Raw genomic sequence first — 15,604 nt, forward strand, 5'->3', positions numbered from 1 at the left:
TATCCAGTTAATTCCTTGAGACCTTAATCCGATTTTGGCAAGAAGGATTCTAAGGAATCCCCAGTCTACACAGTCATACACTTTTTTGAGATCTATCTTTAGAATGGCAGCATCAATATTATTGGATATAATTGAAAAAAGGCATTCCTGTGTCATAGCAACCGCATCCAGAATGATCCTGTCTTTTAAGAACGCATGCTGTTCCCTTGTGATAAAGGAGTTTAGAACGACCTTCTTAAAGAAGTTTCAATTTCTTAAAATTTAGAACAACACAGACAAATAAAATATTTGGATAATTAAAAAATCTATTTTCAACCAATATTTGAATAATTAATATTGTTCAACCATTTAATTAAACATTAAACATTAATTATTTACCCATTTTCATGCGTTACCCTTTAGATTAAACAACATATTTAATTTACAAAATATTATTTGATTAAAACTAATTTAACAACATATTTAATTTACAAAATATTATTTGATTAAAACTAATTTATAACAATGTAAGAATTTAAAAAATAGAAAATAAAATAATTAAAATAAACCTAAAAAACTGATTACATAAAGAGTGCTGCTATTATTTTATTAAAACTAATTTATAACCATGTAAGAATTAAAAAAATAGAAAATAAAATAATTAAAATAGACCTAAAGAACGGATTACATAAAGCGTGCTGCGTGGGTTTAATTCCAGTGCGAGGACGATGCACTGAGAACATGATACAAAAGACAGGTTATATTTCCGGCTGCAACAGTTTTCCGACTCAGTAATCAACGCCAACGTCCGTCTATGTAAACGGAGACGGAAAAGTGGGCCGGCGCAGCCACGCAAGCCGATTTAAATTAAAGAATCTGCAATCGGCATAAGGGTTGCCCAAGCTGCTGCTCATAACACACGAAACCTGCCGACTGAAGTCAATCGAGCTTGAAGGTACCTCTTGAATTCGCTCCCCAGTTTTATACGAACATTGAAGTTAGAGGGAACATTGCATGTCTAGGAGGATTCCCTCTGAACTTTTATAGTATTTTTTACTGCTGCCCGTCTCTGTTAGGAGGATTCCCCCTGGACTTTTGTCGCATGTTTTACCGCTGCCTGTGTCTGTTAGAAGGATTCCCTTTGGACTTTTGTCGTTTGTTTTACTGCTGCCTTTTTCCGTTAGAAAGACAGTTGACTGTATATTTTTTTGTTCTTTGATATGTATTTCATTTGCGTATAGTTTTTTTAGCTCGTATCATATGTGTGCTAATGAATGCATGCAATTTTATATGTACAGGTTTGAATTTTGAATTTTGTATTTTCTTGAACATATTGACAAATTTTATCATATCCCATTCCAAAGGGAAAAACAAGAATTTCATTTACTTACCCAATGAAAAACTGCAGACCAAAATGTGTTAATCTGTGGATATCTAAATGGTTGTGTAGTAGGGTTTTTCTAGGATTTACACAATTAAATATTTGTATGATGTCAATGATGGTTTGCCTGGTTGGTGGGAGGGCGCATTAGTTTCACCGGAATAAGAGAAAGCTAGTTCGAGAATGAAACTGTTGATTGTAGGGGTTTTTATAAGGTTTGCATTATTTAAATTGTTGTTTGAGAAGGCTTTTCAAGGTTTGCATTCATCCATGGAATTTGTCCATGTGAATAAGTCGATAAAAGTCTCTGGCGTGCACCTCTGAATTTTGTATTTGATTCTATAATCTGATCGGTTTATATAACTAATTGTTGTTTGTTTGATAATTTTAATGTGGATAGGGTTTTTTTGAGCTGTGAAATAATGAAGGTGAAGATTATATCACGTTCAACAGATGAATTTACAAGGGAACGGAGTAACGATCTTCAGGTAAGCATAAGTATATTTGTTTGGACTCTTTAATTTTGACACTTGACTTTCCATTGACAAGTAATTTATGATATATATGATTGGGCATCTTATACATCTTACCTGTGCACACTCTTTTCATATTTGTAGCAATGTGATTGGACATCTTATACATCTTATATATGTATCTTATTTTGATATTTATGTGGCAATATGTTGTTTTAAATTTATAATTTAATTAAGTTGAAAAAATATATCCTTCTCTTTTATCGTTTGCCAAATTTTTGTCAAGTTTTTCCTGTTTCAATGATTTTGGATCCTGGCTGAGTCATTGCCGAGTCTGAATTCTCAAGCAGTCTTCCAAAAAATTCCAAGATGTTGTCTTCAACTGCAGATTTGAACATACGCCTCGGATCTCAACGTGCATTTTTTCCTGTGTCGTGAATTGTGATATCTGCTTCAATGTTGCTCATTGAATATGAAAAGCTTTCAACATTAGAATGCCAATGATCACAACACTTCAAAATAAATCCATTCTACATCATCACAAGCACCTAGCTCCTACTTTTAAAGTCACTTACCCATCAAATAATAACAAGTGACAGTAAATACAAACATTGATCTTTATAGTGTTTTGCAATCGTAGCTTTCATCTGCGTAAAATTGTACAATTGTTTGAAATGGGCCCCAATATTGTGATATGGATCAGAAAATTCTTTGCTATGTTGGTGTAATCATAGTAAAGTTATTGGCTTTAGTCAAATTTATAACAAAGATGAACTTTTATGCCTTTATGTTCTCTCATCACAATCATTACCATTGCAAGCCATTTCAAATAAGTGCCTTCACCTAAGTGGCTGCAACAGGCTTTCTTATACTACCCATACTTGCTCGTATCTTCCTGGTTATGGTTCAAACCAAAAAAACCCACTTGGCTTTCCTCACACCAAATCATGGTTTTATCATTTTCATGTTCAGTTGTTCATATTCACATTGACCTATTTATGGTCACTCGTTGGACATTAATAAAATTATCTTATCTTCTCTGTCTGCTAATCTTTTGTTAGCACACTTCTAGCCATTATGTTGATATGAGTTCCAGGCAGCTGGCCAATCTAAAAAGCAAAACGTTCTAACAAGATTTACAGCATATTTTTAGGTGCATCATACTAATTAGTTACAATAGATTTCATTTTGTAGAACAGGGATGGTTTTACAGAAATGGATATTAGATATGTTTCTCCCATTCTGTATTTTCACATGCACCAAAAATGAAGTATTACAGTTAATGTGAGATTCATGTGAATTAGTCCATCTGCATTATTGGCCCTGGCTATCACTTAATTGACATCTTGAAATCTTTGATTATCTTTTCCAAGGAAAATTTGTAATTTTATTCAAGATGATTAAAATTACAGTGGCAGATGCTTGTACAACATTGCTAACAGCCATTTAAGACCCCAGAAGAAAGAAACAGAAGCAGTCCTAAACTTTGCATTACAAGTTTTTATCTGTATAGTGGTAAGCTTTATAGAGGCCCACAAACCCTCTCAGCTATCATGCCTATAGGCATCTGTTCAGATCCACATATATAATATGAAAAATATACAGTCCTCTTAAACATGATTTCAAAGAAATATAACAGGGATAAAGGTACTTTAGTTCCCCAAAAAGTGAGCAGAAAAATAATAACATATCACATAAAAGGCATGCGATTATATTCTCTGTGCAGCCCATTGTTAACTTCATGAACTATCCATTCACCCTGCTGGAGATGAAGACCTTCCTTAGGCAGATGATCAGCTCCCTGATTCCTATGTCTGTAGATGTGTGCAAAAGTTGTGTGTGAAACCCCCAACTATATCCAATATGTCCTCGTACAACAATAGTAATGTGAAATTTCTGCGTACTCCCTCCAAAGCCATGTTATTATGAGTAGGGAGTCATAAAAAAATTGTAAATTCTGCACAGCATATTTTGATGCTAAAGTCAAAATAATCTTCAGTGCCCATTACTCTGCATTGTTATCAGTGCCATGATCAACACCTACTTTAAAACTGTTGACATAGGACTCAGAGATATATAAAATACCTCCTGCCCCAAACCACCCCCCCATAACCCAACTGGTGGTTCTCTCTGAGAAGTACCATCAAAATAAGCACAAACTTCTTTGACTATCTGAATAACTCAATGCTGCAATTGAGGTTAATTTGCTTATGATTTGGACACTTTGATCATTGGGTTATGGCCTTGACTGAGTGTAATTTTAAGTCAATGAAGTCGCTGTTGATGTAAACAGACCTTCTCATACAAAATTTATCCCCAATGGGTGCGTTTAGCACTGAAATATTTTGATACATTTTCTGTTAATTTTTGTGTTCAATCATTTTTTCTTATTTTATGTATGGCAAAATTTTGAATTCTCATATATATATCTCTTTGTTGTTTGTTTATGTATAAACAGAGGGTTTTTAGAAACTTTGATCCTAACCTACATACTCAGGCAAGGGCTCAAGAATATGTCCGTGCTCTCAATGCAGCAAAATTAGACAAGGTAGAGTCATGCTATAAAATTTACAAATTTAATGTTGTACATCCGTTATGCCATATTGTTGGTGGACACTTTGTACGTGACCAGGAGTAGCTGGCAATTGATTATTTTCTATTTGTGGCCTTTCTTGGTGATCAGATTTTTGCAAAACCCTTTCTGGGAGCAATGAGTGGACACATTGATGGCATTTCTGCCATGGCAAAGAGCCCACGTCATTTGAAAAGCATATTTTCGGGTTCCGTGGATGGAGGTATTGATAATCCTTTTTCTTTCATTCTTTTCTGTATCTATTCTTCATTTCTTAAATTGTATAGTTATAGTGTACGGTGTTTACTTGAGTTTCTTAATAGGCATAGTACATGGATTTGACACGACATATTATTTTGTTTGTAGTTTAGTTTTCCAATTTCCAATTAATCATCCAGACACAAGGAATGAAATTGTACATCTAATATTTCTGAAAAAGTTGCAATAATATATGAAGAATATAACATTTATTTGACGACTTGTGGCATTGTTAATATTTAAGAGCTGTTATTGGTGACCACTATTTGGCTGTGATGGATGTAATGTATTCTTTCAATGCATAGTTCTACCTATGTTGGGATTTGTGAAATATTTGTGGGAATTGATTTGATTGGCATGATATTGCATGACTATATGCTTCTCATGTTCTTTTATTTCTTAAAACATGTCTTGAGGCTATATTCCTAGAAACAAGCTACAAGAATGTGAGCTGAGTTGGTGAAAGTGGGGTGCTGTTATGGTGCCTTTTGGGGTCTGATTCCTCTTACATCTCGTGGCCATTTGTCAAAGCCTCTGATGCAAGCTTGCAAGGGGCTCATTGTTCACTAGCTGAGCTGTTATGACCATTAAGACGGGCCAAGTGGCCATGCAACCTATGGTGTAAACAGTGTCCCATCTCTTGATAGGTGGTTGATAATTGTTGCTCAAGTAAAATTGGGAAGCATCTTTGATTCTTCTGTCACTAGAAATGAGAAGTGGGAAACAATAACTTGAATAAGAAACAAAGGCTATAAGGTTTTTGAGGTTTATAAGATAAGTTTGTTACTGCCCAACAAATGACCAAAAATACGTCTATATGACTATGTGGTAGACATGGCAATACATAGTGTGACTAGGAAGGCCACTCCTATAAAAGCAAAAAAGCAACGCTAATCTATCTGACTTGGGGACAACTTTCATAATGCTTGAAAGAAATACAATGCTTTGGAGTTGAGCACAAGGAAAAGAACCTCGATGCTCCAAGTACTTGTCATTGGACCAGGGGGAGTGCAGCTCTTCCTTTGAAGTTGAATGGGAAGCTCTCCTACCATCCTTTGAAGTTGAATGGCAAGCTGTCCTACCATTTGATGTTGAGGGGGGTAATCTATGTATATAAAAGTCACTGGAGGAAGTGGATTCGGCTCAGGGGATGTTTCTTTGTTTAGAAGAGTTGACTCGTTGTTGGGAGTTTGGTGTGGTTTGCATCGGTTACTGTTCTAGAGTAAATTTTCTTGTAGCCTCCCAACAACTCAGCATGGTTCTCATTGCTGGGGGTTGAGATCCTAGTTGTGGTTTGACAGATTTGGTTGGAATAGTGTTGCATTTTTCTTGCCTCTTGATGCCTCTATCCACTAAGAACACCAAGAAGAAAGAAGTGATCCTTTAAGTAGTGTTCGGTTGGATGGTGGGCTACAGGATGTGAGCTATGAGCTCGAGTGCCTCTCCTAAGTATAATGCTAGGTCTTGTTGGTTTGGATATTAAAAAAGGTGTAAAGAGAGTTGCAAGACTCCTTGCATAGGAAGTGGAATCACATATCTCATAGTAATGAGTGATTTGAATATAAAGTGATCAGGACAAAATGAGACAAATGAGTCAAATGAGATAAATAAAGGACAAACAGTTGCACTTTATAACTTGTGCAAATGGAGCCTGGTTCGAACTCAAGTAGAGTACATCCTTTGACCTGTCATGAAGGGGAACCTATTGAGTTTTGACTTGGGCTTTGAAGTCCCTATCTAAATCTGTGTGAAGGGAGAAAATTGAGTAGGTAAGTGGAAAGAAGTCGATCGCAAATGAAGATCTCGAGGGATGGGTGTTAAAATTGGCAACTAGGGCCAAACTCCATGTGGGTCATCTTATTTATGACAACTAATATTTTTCTTGGATTCCTCTCATCGAGAGGTGTAGGATTGATCTAAAGATCAGTGTTGAAAATATCGGTATCGGCAAAATATGGGCGAGGGTCCAAAAAATATCTTATCGGCAATATGGGCGAAAATATCGGCAAATATCGGCAAGCATAAAAAATGCATACTATATATATATATATATATATATATGTATATATATATATTTTTTTTTTCTTCAGATTTTTAAACATATAAAGCAATAACAACATGAAATAAACATTTTGGCACATAAATATGAAGAAAGCACTGATTTATATGATGTCAAATAGAAATGATACATGAAAGGCGATACCAAATCTTGCTGATCCCTGATAATTGTCCATTCAAGGACTCAAATGTGGAGATCCAATACACATGACATATATGAAAGTATCTCATCATCATGAGTTATATGTAGCATAACAAATAAAACTAGCAGCTATCTATCTGAAATCACTGCCCTCTCCCCCTTTTACGGGAAAACATGATGGGCTGTTTGCCAGGCCTGCCCCTAGTAGTAGAAGGCCCTGACCCTGGTTCTGCACCTAATGTCAAATAATGAGTGCTAGGTATGGGGCTGTGCTCTCCTATATCTATAGCAAATGGTGTTGATGCTGATGCTCCCACAGTGTCCTCCTCTTGCTCCTTCTCCGAGTGTTGCTGCTCCTTTGAGTCCTCCTCCTCTTGCTGCCCCTGTTCTAATGGATCATCTGGCTCTAACCATGAAGGTGACTCCTCCAAGATGGGCTTCTCAGACTCCACCCTCCACTGAGACAATACATCAATATTGTCTAAGGAAATGGAATCTGGATCCATTGGTGATTCTATTTGCCTCACTGTTAGTCGGATGTTGTAATGCACATGCACTAAATCATCGAGGCGTGCGAACTCCAACTTGTAAGAGTGTCAGAAAAACTAATGAGTCTTGACTCTTGACACTTGAAGGTCATAAATTAAAAATTAAAAATTACAATAAGTGTAATTGCTCAACTGAAGGCTGGATCTCAAAGTTATACCTGTTGCGTGTTTTTGCGTGTATTTTCTCAAATACACTCCAATTGCGCTCACACCCTGAAGAGCTACATGTTTGACTCAAGATTTGTATGGCCAATTTATGCAAATTTGGTGCCCTTGCACCATAGCTTCGCCACCAAATATCTACAACAAAATAAAGAAATAAAAAATTCAAAAACTTAAAACATAATTAAGCTTTCAAATGAAAGTTACATAATTGAATTAAAAAAAATAGAATTATAAGTAAGGAAATTCTAAATTGAAAATTCTAATTTCTAATGAGTGATGACTTGTCACTTACGTGGCATTAAGAGGGTCCTTTCCCTAATAGCATCATCAAAGCCAAATAGGCCAACACAATCCCGATAATACTGTATCTCGCGATTGATTTTGCTACGAAGCTCAGGATCAGGTACCGTCCTATGAATACAGGAATGGAGCCCTTCCATCACCTTGCCATCAAAATCAATGCTGCATTTGTATGAAAATGCGGGGTTGAGGAAGAGTGTTGTTGCATGAATGGGTCGATGAAGCATCCTTGCCCACCGAATATGAATCACATCCCATAACATCATCTGCCTATCAAGGCCAACAAAACCCTTGTCTGCATAATAAGAACGAATGGCCTCCTTGGCCCTATCCATGCCCTCATACAAATAAGCCATTGCAGGCTTCTCCCCATCTACCAATCTAAGAACTTTTACTATAGGTTCACTAACTGAGCATGCTTCTTCTACTCCATGCCAAAACGTCTCAGAGTACACCATTTTTGCAATGGCTTTCCCGTCCTGTCTCCTGCTGTATCTACAATTACGCCAATCATTAGACACAAACATTTGCTTCAACTCGAATTGACATCGAAGCAAAGACTGAAGAGTAATAAAGTTTGTGGCAAAACGTGTGATCGCAGGACGCCGCAACTCCTTGTTTCTAGTGAACCTCCTCATGAGGCTAAGAACAAAAGCATGGTTATAAATAAACTTGGGGACGCTCCTAGCCATATCAATCGCCTCCTTGATGAAGGAGAGTTTCCCCATAACCTCAAGCAACAAATCGAGACAATGCGCTGCACTCGGAGTCCAGAACAATATGCGATGCCTCTCCATAAGCATCTTGCGGCAGACACATAATTAGCTGCATTGTCTGTTATGACTTGCACCACATTCTACACACCAATCTCCCGAATGAACCCATCTAACAACTCACATATCGTTGTTGCATCTTTGATATGTTCTGATGCATCCAACGATTTAATAAACATGGTACCTTTAGGACAATGTACCAAGAAATTTAGAAGGGTCCTACCTTTCCTATCTGTCCAACCATCAGACATCATTGTGCATCCAGTAACTTCCCATGTTTTTTTCAACTCCGCCAATCTAGAGTTGGTGTCCTGCTTTTTTGCTTGAAGAATTGGCCCCCGCAACTCCTCATATGTAGCACTTTTGTACCCTGGGCCCACGACAACAATAGCATAAATGGATTGGTTTTGGTGATGCTGAGAGGTAAGTCGCTCCAGAAAATACACCTCCCCATGACTCTATCTACTTCTTGCTTCTCCTTTTTTTAACAAGCGATTTTATGCCAGGTTGTGATCCAAGTCCTGTTCGTGGAACAAAAAATGATGACCTTGCACTAGCAGTAGTAGGTGATGATGTGCCAGCTGTGGAGCCCCTCCCACTACGCTCAACATCAAAATCAGGAGAAGATATCCCGAAAGATCTACCTGCACGTTCAGCCTTGTTTCTTTCTGTCTTTTTCATCAATTGTTTCAAGAGCCTTTTATATAAGCTCCGGACTAGAAACTATACAAATCCCAACATCATGTCCACTGAGTCTAGCCAGATGGTATTTTAGTTGTGTAACCCCTCTTGTCATCTTGGTCCCACACAATTTGCATGTAAGATATGCCCGATTTGTCCCACCATCAGGGTTCCCATACTCCCAAAATGGGTCCAAGGCTTTTGGCATATTTGAATTTTTTAGTGGGCTAACTCAAACCTAGGGCACCAAAAAAAATTGGAATTAATAACTTAATAAGTAATAACCACATCATTTTACAAAATATTTTTTTTGCTACATTATTTGCAATTTTGCAATGTGAATTCAATGAAAAACCATAAATGACAATAAGAGGGTGTATTTGAAAGTTTAAAAAAAAATGGAGTTTTCTCTCCAAATATGGAGAAAAGTTAAAACCCTTGCATTTGCCCATGGGCATGAAAATCTTTTCAAATGGAAAAAAAAAACAGGCAAAATGAATGTAGGCAAATAGGCAAGCAAAAACAAGCCTAAAACTAACAAAAAATTCATTAACATAGGGGTTTATTTGAACATACTTGTTAATGGAAGAAATGAAATTGTCTCACTGTTCTTCAAGCTTAGATCAACAAAATCTTCGTTGTTGGTGGCGATAATAGCTATTCAACGCTCAAACCCTCCTTGGTAGCAAGCACATAGCTCTCCCCTTCCTTCTCCAGCAATTGGAAATGAAAATGATTGAAAAAAAAACAAAATCGGACTTTTATAGCGGCGCCAAATTTTTTGGCTATCACTGGGCGATATTTTGCATCGTTGCGTGATATTTTGCCGATATATCGCCGATATTTCGGAAATATCGCGATATTTTCTTGGCGATATTTTGGCTCGCCGAAAATATCGTGATATTTTCTTGGCGATATTTTGGCTCGCCGAAAATATCGCGATATTTACAAAAATTGCTGATATTTCGGCGATATTATATACATTGCTAAAGATCATCCAATTTCAATAAGTATTCATGAAGATATGAATTTATTTGTGTTATGGGACAATTCGTCAAGGTCGGCCAACAACCAAATAACCCCCACATGTGCTCAATGTTTTAGTATAAAAAGAGATGACTTGAGAGTCATTTCACACACTTCACTCTTGATTTCTCTCCACTTGTTTTGGGTTTTAATGGAAGAGAAGTCTAAGAGGAGGTAGCCCTAGACGTAGGAGGAAAGGAGACTAAGGGAGCTGCCCAAGAGGAGATGCCCTAGCCCTAGACACTATCTAAAGAGACCTAGACGCAGGTACTATATAGTATGGATGCAGTCATGACAGATGATTATCATTGGAGGAAGGCACCTACGCTGCCCTAAAGGAGGCTCTCCTACACAGCGCTTGAAGAGACCTTATTACAGTTCTAGAGAAACCCTAACCGCAGTCTTAAGGATGCCCTAACCAACAAAGAGGGACTGAGCAGTGTGGGCTGTTTCAAGGTCATTGTGAAGGCCGAGTTGCTGTTAGGAGGGCTGAGGTACCTTCCTAGAAGGCCAAGGCAAAGGAGGTTAGTGTCAAGTCGTTTAGCATTTGATGTGTGGGCTAGAAACTCAGTTTGGAGGAGGCCGTATGCTACAGCAAGGCTATGTGGTAGGCCACAGGCTATACCACCACAACAAGGGATAGCGTGGAGCTGTTTAGGGGCTGTCTATGCCCAAAAATTTAAACAGCAGTGATGGGAGCCACCACTTCTCCTAGGGTAAGCCGCAGTCAAGGAGGGTTGTTTTGGTGGTTGATCAAGGGTTATTACAACAGGCAAATATGCCCTAACCAGTCACAAACATTGCAACAATCTTACATAGGAGCAGCAATGCCACATAGGAGCAACAATGTAACATGGGACAGCAGTGTGGCAGCATGGTACAATAATGGCACAAGGCACAACAGTGCTAACAGTGGGACAACAATGTGGCAACATTGTGCAGCAATGGCACAAGGCACAACAATGCTAACAGTGGGACAATAGTATGGCAGCATGGTGCAGCAATGGCACATGAGATAGCAAGTACAAAGTGCAGCAAGGTGCAGCGATGGTACTTGGGACAACAATGATACTTGGTGCAGCAAGTACATGGTGCAGCAATGGTTCATGATGGAGCAATGGTACATGGTGCAGTATTGGTACAGCAATGGGAGCTGCAACAAGTAAATGTTGTACAGTGCAGCATAGTAGGAGCAGCAATGCATAGCATAGCTCAGCATAGTACAACAGTACATTGATGGGTACAATCATGATTAATGAAGCATGATGAAATGCAACATAGTGATGATGGGTGCAACACAGTAAGGAGCTGCATGATGATGAGGTGCAGCATGGTGATGGAGTCACCGTGGAGAATCAGTTGAAGCAGCATGTCTTCAACTGAGTTCAAATACCTCATGTATCATCTTATTAGAGATGATCTATGCTCTTATTTAGATAAGTCAAAGTGTTGACTTCTGTTGTAAATGTACTATCTCTCTTTTCTGTTGTAAATGTACTATCTCTCTCTCTCCGTTGAACTATTGAAGAACATATAAGAAGAATTGATCAAGGGTTTCCCCACATTGGGGTTTGTCCCTGGCTAGCGCCACATCTTGTGTCATCTTGTCTTGGCTTGTCTTCTGCAATTTATGTTTATGTTCTATTTGCAATTTACTATTATGCTGATGTGATTGCTAATCTGGAAAAGATATTGAGCTAACTATGAAAATTGAAATAAATTGCTCTAAGCATAGAACATACCTAAAATTAACAATGGGGATACCCCAATAAACATAATTTTGGTAAGCTTATTTGTTATGAGTTATTTGGATCTACCTTAAAGGCAATTTTGGTAAAGACAAGCTATGCCTCACAAATCTTCAACACCCTTGGAGCTTTCACTCACTTGTTTACATTTTGAAACATAATGATAGTGTAGATAATTATTCTTGCTTGGGTCTCAATTAAGAAGAGAATATTCAAAGGTTTGAGTGCATTGTAGATTGTGTAGAGGGATGAATAGAGAGCATTGTTGCAATTCCAACACTTGATTGTGATCCTCAACACCCCTCACTTCCCCCCTATGGCTAATCCAAGATCACAACCATTGGATCATGGATAGCCTCCCATTTCCCTATCTGTTGTGATGTTGCAACTTGTTCCTTGGATTGCTTAAGCTTTGCAACATTAGATGTATGAGATGCTCATCTAGGAGGATCTATTGGGAAGGGTGAAAAGTTGCTTCTTTGATCTGAGGGTATGCAAATGGATCCCTGTAGATCCAAATCGGACAAAAGCATTGAATTTGATCCAACCAAGTTGTCTTTGGATTTATATTAGGGAGGTGTAATGTGTCCCAAATGAGGTCAGTCCTAATCTGCACGCGGTCCAAATGTGGTTTTGAGGTTGAAGGAAGACATGTTACTTTCAAATTTGGTTCTCTAGTTGCCCTTGTGCACTATTCATTAAGTTTGTTTTGCATAACCAAACTATCCTTGTCATTGCCCCCAAAGTATCTTTGTCTAGGATTTGATTGTAGTCCTAGTTGCCTATTTGAAGGTTTCTTTTAGGGATCTAATCTTGTTTTGTTTATTCTTGGGATCTTGAATTTTTGCATGTAGGGAATAATTTGATGGTTGGAGATGATATGTGTTTTGGCATGCAAATATTTTTGTTCAAGAATAGGGTCCTTAGAGAACACTTCTGAAACTCGATTAGTGAGGCTACAAACTTCATCCTACAAATAATCAATTCTTGCTATCAAATTCTATATGTGAGTTACCTAAAATTGGTCAAATAAACACATAACTTGCTTTTCCATCTTGCTAGAAATGGTAATGATGAATTATTGTCTGTATTTGCTTTTTCAAGTTGTTTTTGTTGCAAAATTTTATCTGCAGTGGTTGGGAGCCATTTTCTCTATGCTTGTTGAAGAGGGGGTGTGATTGCTACCTATTATTAAGAGTAAAGGGAGTAGGATATGGTGTAGGGGCATAAGGTTGAGTGGAGTGTTTATGGGGTGACATGTAGAAGGAGTGGAGGACTATGTACATGGTCTAGATGTTCGAGAAGGGGGAGTTGTGGGGAATAGTGCAAAGAATGGGGTGGTGGGGGAGATTAATTGACAAGACAAGGGGATAATGGAATGAAATTTTGACTTGTTGTGGGCAACTTCCAACACGTAGAGCCAACTTGTTGAATGCAGACATAACTTTCAGAGTTGATATGTGATGTTAAGGTTTATGCCTAAGGTGAGGGTTGAACTAAACCTAAAGTTTGTGTTGCAATGCAAGGTCGACCTAAGTCAATTTGTTCCTTGGGGTAGATGTGAGAATTTCTAGATTTGTAGGTTGTGCTTAGGTTTTGTTGATGTGTGACTTACGTCAATGCGTGGGTGACATGCGTTGGTGTGGGGTTAACTAGTGTTGTAGTTTGGGGTTGATGTGAGTTAGTGGAGGGAGAGAGCTTGCATTCAAATAGAGTGGATATTAACTCATGAAATAATTGATAGGAGTTAGAGCTTAGGAGGCATAGTGGATATTAACTCATGAAATAATTGATAGGAGTCAGAGCTAGGAGGCATAGTGGATATTAACTCTCATGAAATAATTGATACGAGTCAGAGCTTAGGAGTCATAGTGGAAGGAAGAGGTGGAATTGAGGTTATGCATACAAGAATCCATTTGAAGACCCAAAAGATGTAAATGGATGGATGATGTACATCGTAAATGGAATTCGATTCATAATTGATTGTCGTAATGGAATAGGGTACATCAATTTGACCCAAAGCTTCAACCTGTAACATCCCTATTTAAACCCCAAGTTTTTGTTGGAAAATGGTAGCTTCGGTTGGTATTTTCATCAATAAAATGAAAAGAGACAAATTGAATATATATTTACCCCACAAGTGTTCAAATCGGCCCCTCCAAGATCAAGTCGGCTTGCCCAAGAGACACACCTCTTCGCATGGACGAATCACTATAAATTGAGCCTATTCGCTCTCCTTCAAGGACATATTTCAGATCATTTGGTCTAAGGCTTATGCGAAGATTGAGGCACCTAATCTCTGTGATATGCGAGTTGACTGAGGCACCTAATCTCTGTGATATGCGAGTTGACTGAGGCACTTAATCTTTGTGGTATGTAGCTAACTGAGGCATCTAATCTCTGTGATATGCGAGATATGAGGCATTTGTTTCTATGGCTAAAGCGAAGGTCCAAGGCACTATTGTCTCTGGCATCATCTGAGTTTTGAGACTGAGGAAAAGGCTGAAGTTTGTGCATCTTGGATACCTATGGCAGATCTAATTACAGACCTCACTGTGGGAAGAATTGAAGGGAACCCTACATAGGATCTTGGAGGGTTGGCTTGGCACTTGTTGGAGGTCATCTTGCTGTTCAATGTTTGTCTATATGTCTTGATAAAGGATATTGTCAAAGACATGCTATTTTGATTGATGTACAAACTGGATTGAATTAAACATCCCTCAGATGGAAAGGTTGCTGGGTTTTTCCCCTTGGAGTGGGGTTTTCCTAGGGTAATATTGTGTCTCTTGTTCATTGTCTTATTGTGATCTTTACTGCTCTATGGATCTAAATGTTAATTGTTGAATTTTTCAAGTATAACTACATAATGATCAAAATGTTCTAAAGAAGTCAAATTGTATCATTGGAAGTAGTTATCAGTTTGAAAATTGTTCTAGTCTTGTCTGCTACTAGCAAATCAACATGGCATCAAAGCTTGGTGAAAGAGCAACCCTATTAAGCCATGTCTTCTTTGAGGAAAAATAAGCTATAGTCTGAGTCTCTAGAAGACCCAATCCAATTCATTGGTTAAAGTCAAAGTTCCATTGCTAAAGTAAGGACAAGTAAGTCTCATACTAAACCTCTAGATCCAAAAGAATGAGGGTCGAAACCCTAACTCATGGTTGAAATCATCTACTGATCTAGTCAGAATTTCTCAAACCTTAGAAGTCCGAAAATTTTAGAGAGTCCACTGTATTATTGAAGATTGAATGATCACAAGGTATGCTCAAAGTCAAAGTAGTTGTGAAGCAAAATTACATAGTTCTAATTCAAGACCAAAGTTTTGTTTGTGATAGGCCAAATGACCTTCTTTAGTATGATTGTTTCGAATCTCCATGGTCATGGTTTTATAGATCCGGATCATCTCATAATTTGTTTCAAGTAAATCGAGAAGCATAATCCATGTCCCAACATTAAATTAGAGAAGGGCTCACAAATAAGAATTTGAAACTATAAGAAAT

The 15,604-nt window shown here is 37.9% G+C and overlaps 1 protein-coding gene across 4 annotated transcripts in view; it reads left to right on the forward strand.

Moving 5' to 3' along the window:
• Positions 1-684: 684 nt before the first annotated feature.
• The window catches only part of LOC149207494 (uncharacterized), a 177,715-nt gene continuing 162,795 nt past the window's right edge, over positions 685-15,604 (forward strand). Inside the window, exons 1-4 of one of the 4 annotated variants that reach the window (XM_089395738.1) lie at positions 685-934; positions 1,761-1,848; positions 4,292-4,381; positions 4,517-4,628. In XM_089395738.1, the coding sequence (XP_089251864.1) occupies positions 1,783-1,848; positions 4,292-4,381; positions 4,517-4,628 (268 nt within the window). In that variant the 5' untranslated portion in view covers positions 685-934; positions 1,761-1,782. Of the gene's footprint in view, positions 935-997; positions 1,576-1,760; positions 1,849-4,291; positions 4,382-4,516; positions 4,629-15,604 lie in introns of those variants that run through there. The other 3 variants (XM_089395739.1, XR_016252636.1, XM_089395737.1) reach the window with 3 other exon arrangements.

This window comes from Pinus tabuliformis, chromosome 1_2 (assembly GCF_031772625.1).
Source record: "Pinus tabuliformis cultivar Carrire ecotype Pingquan chromosome 1_2, CPIR1, whole genome shotgun sequence".
NCBI lineage: Eukaryota > Viridiplantae > Streptophyta > Pinopsida > Pinales > Pinaceae > Pinus > Pinus tabuliformis.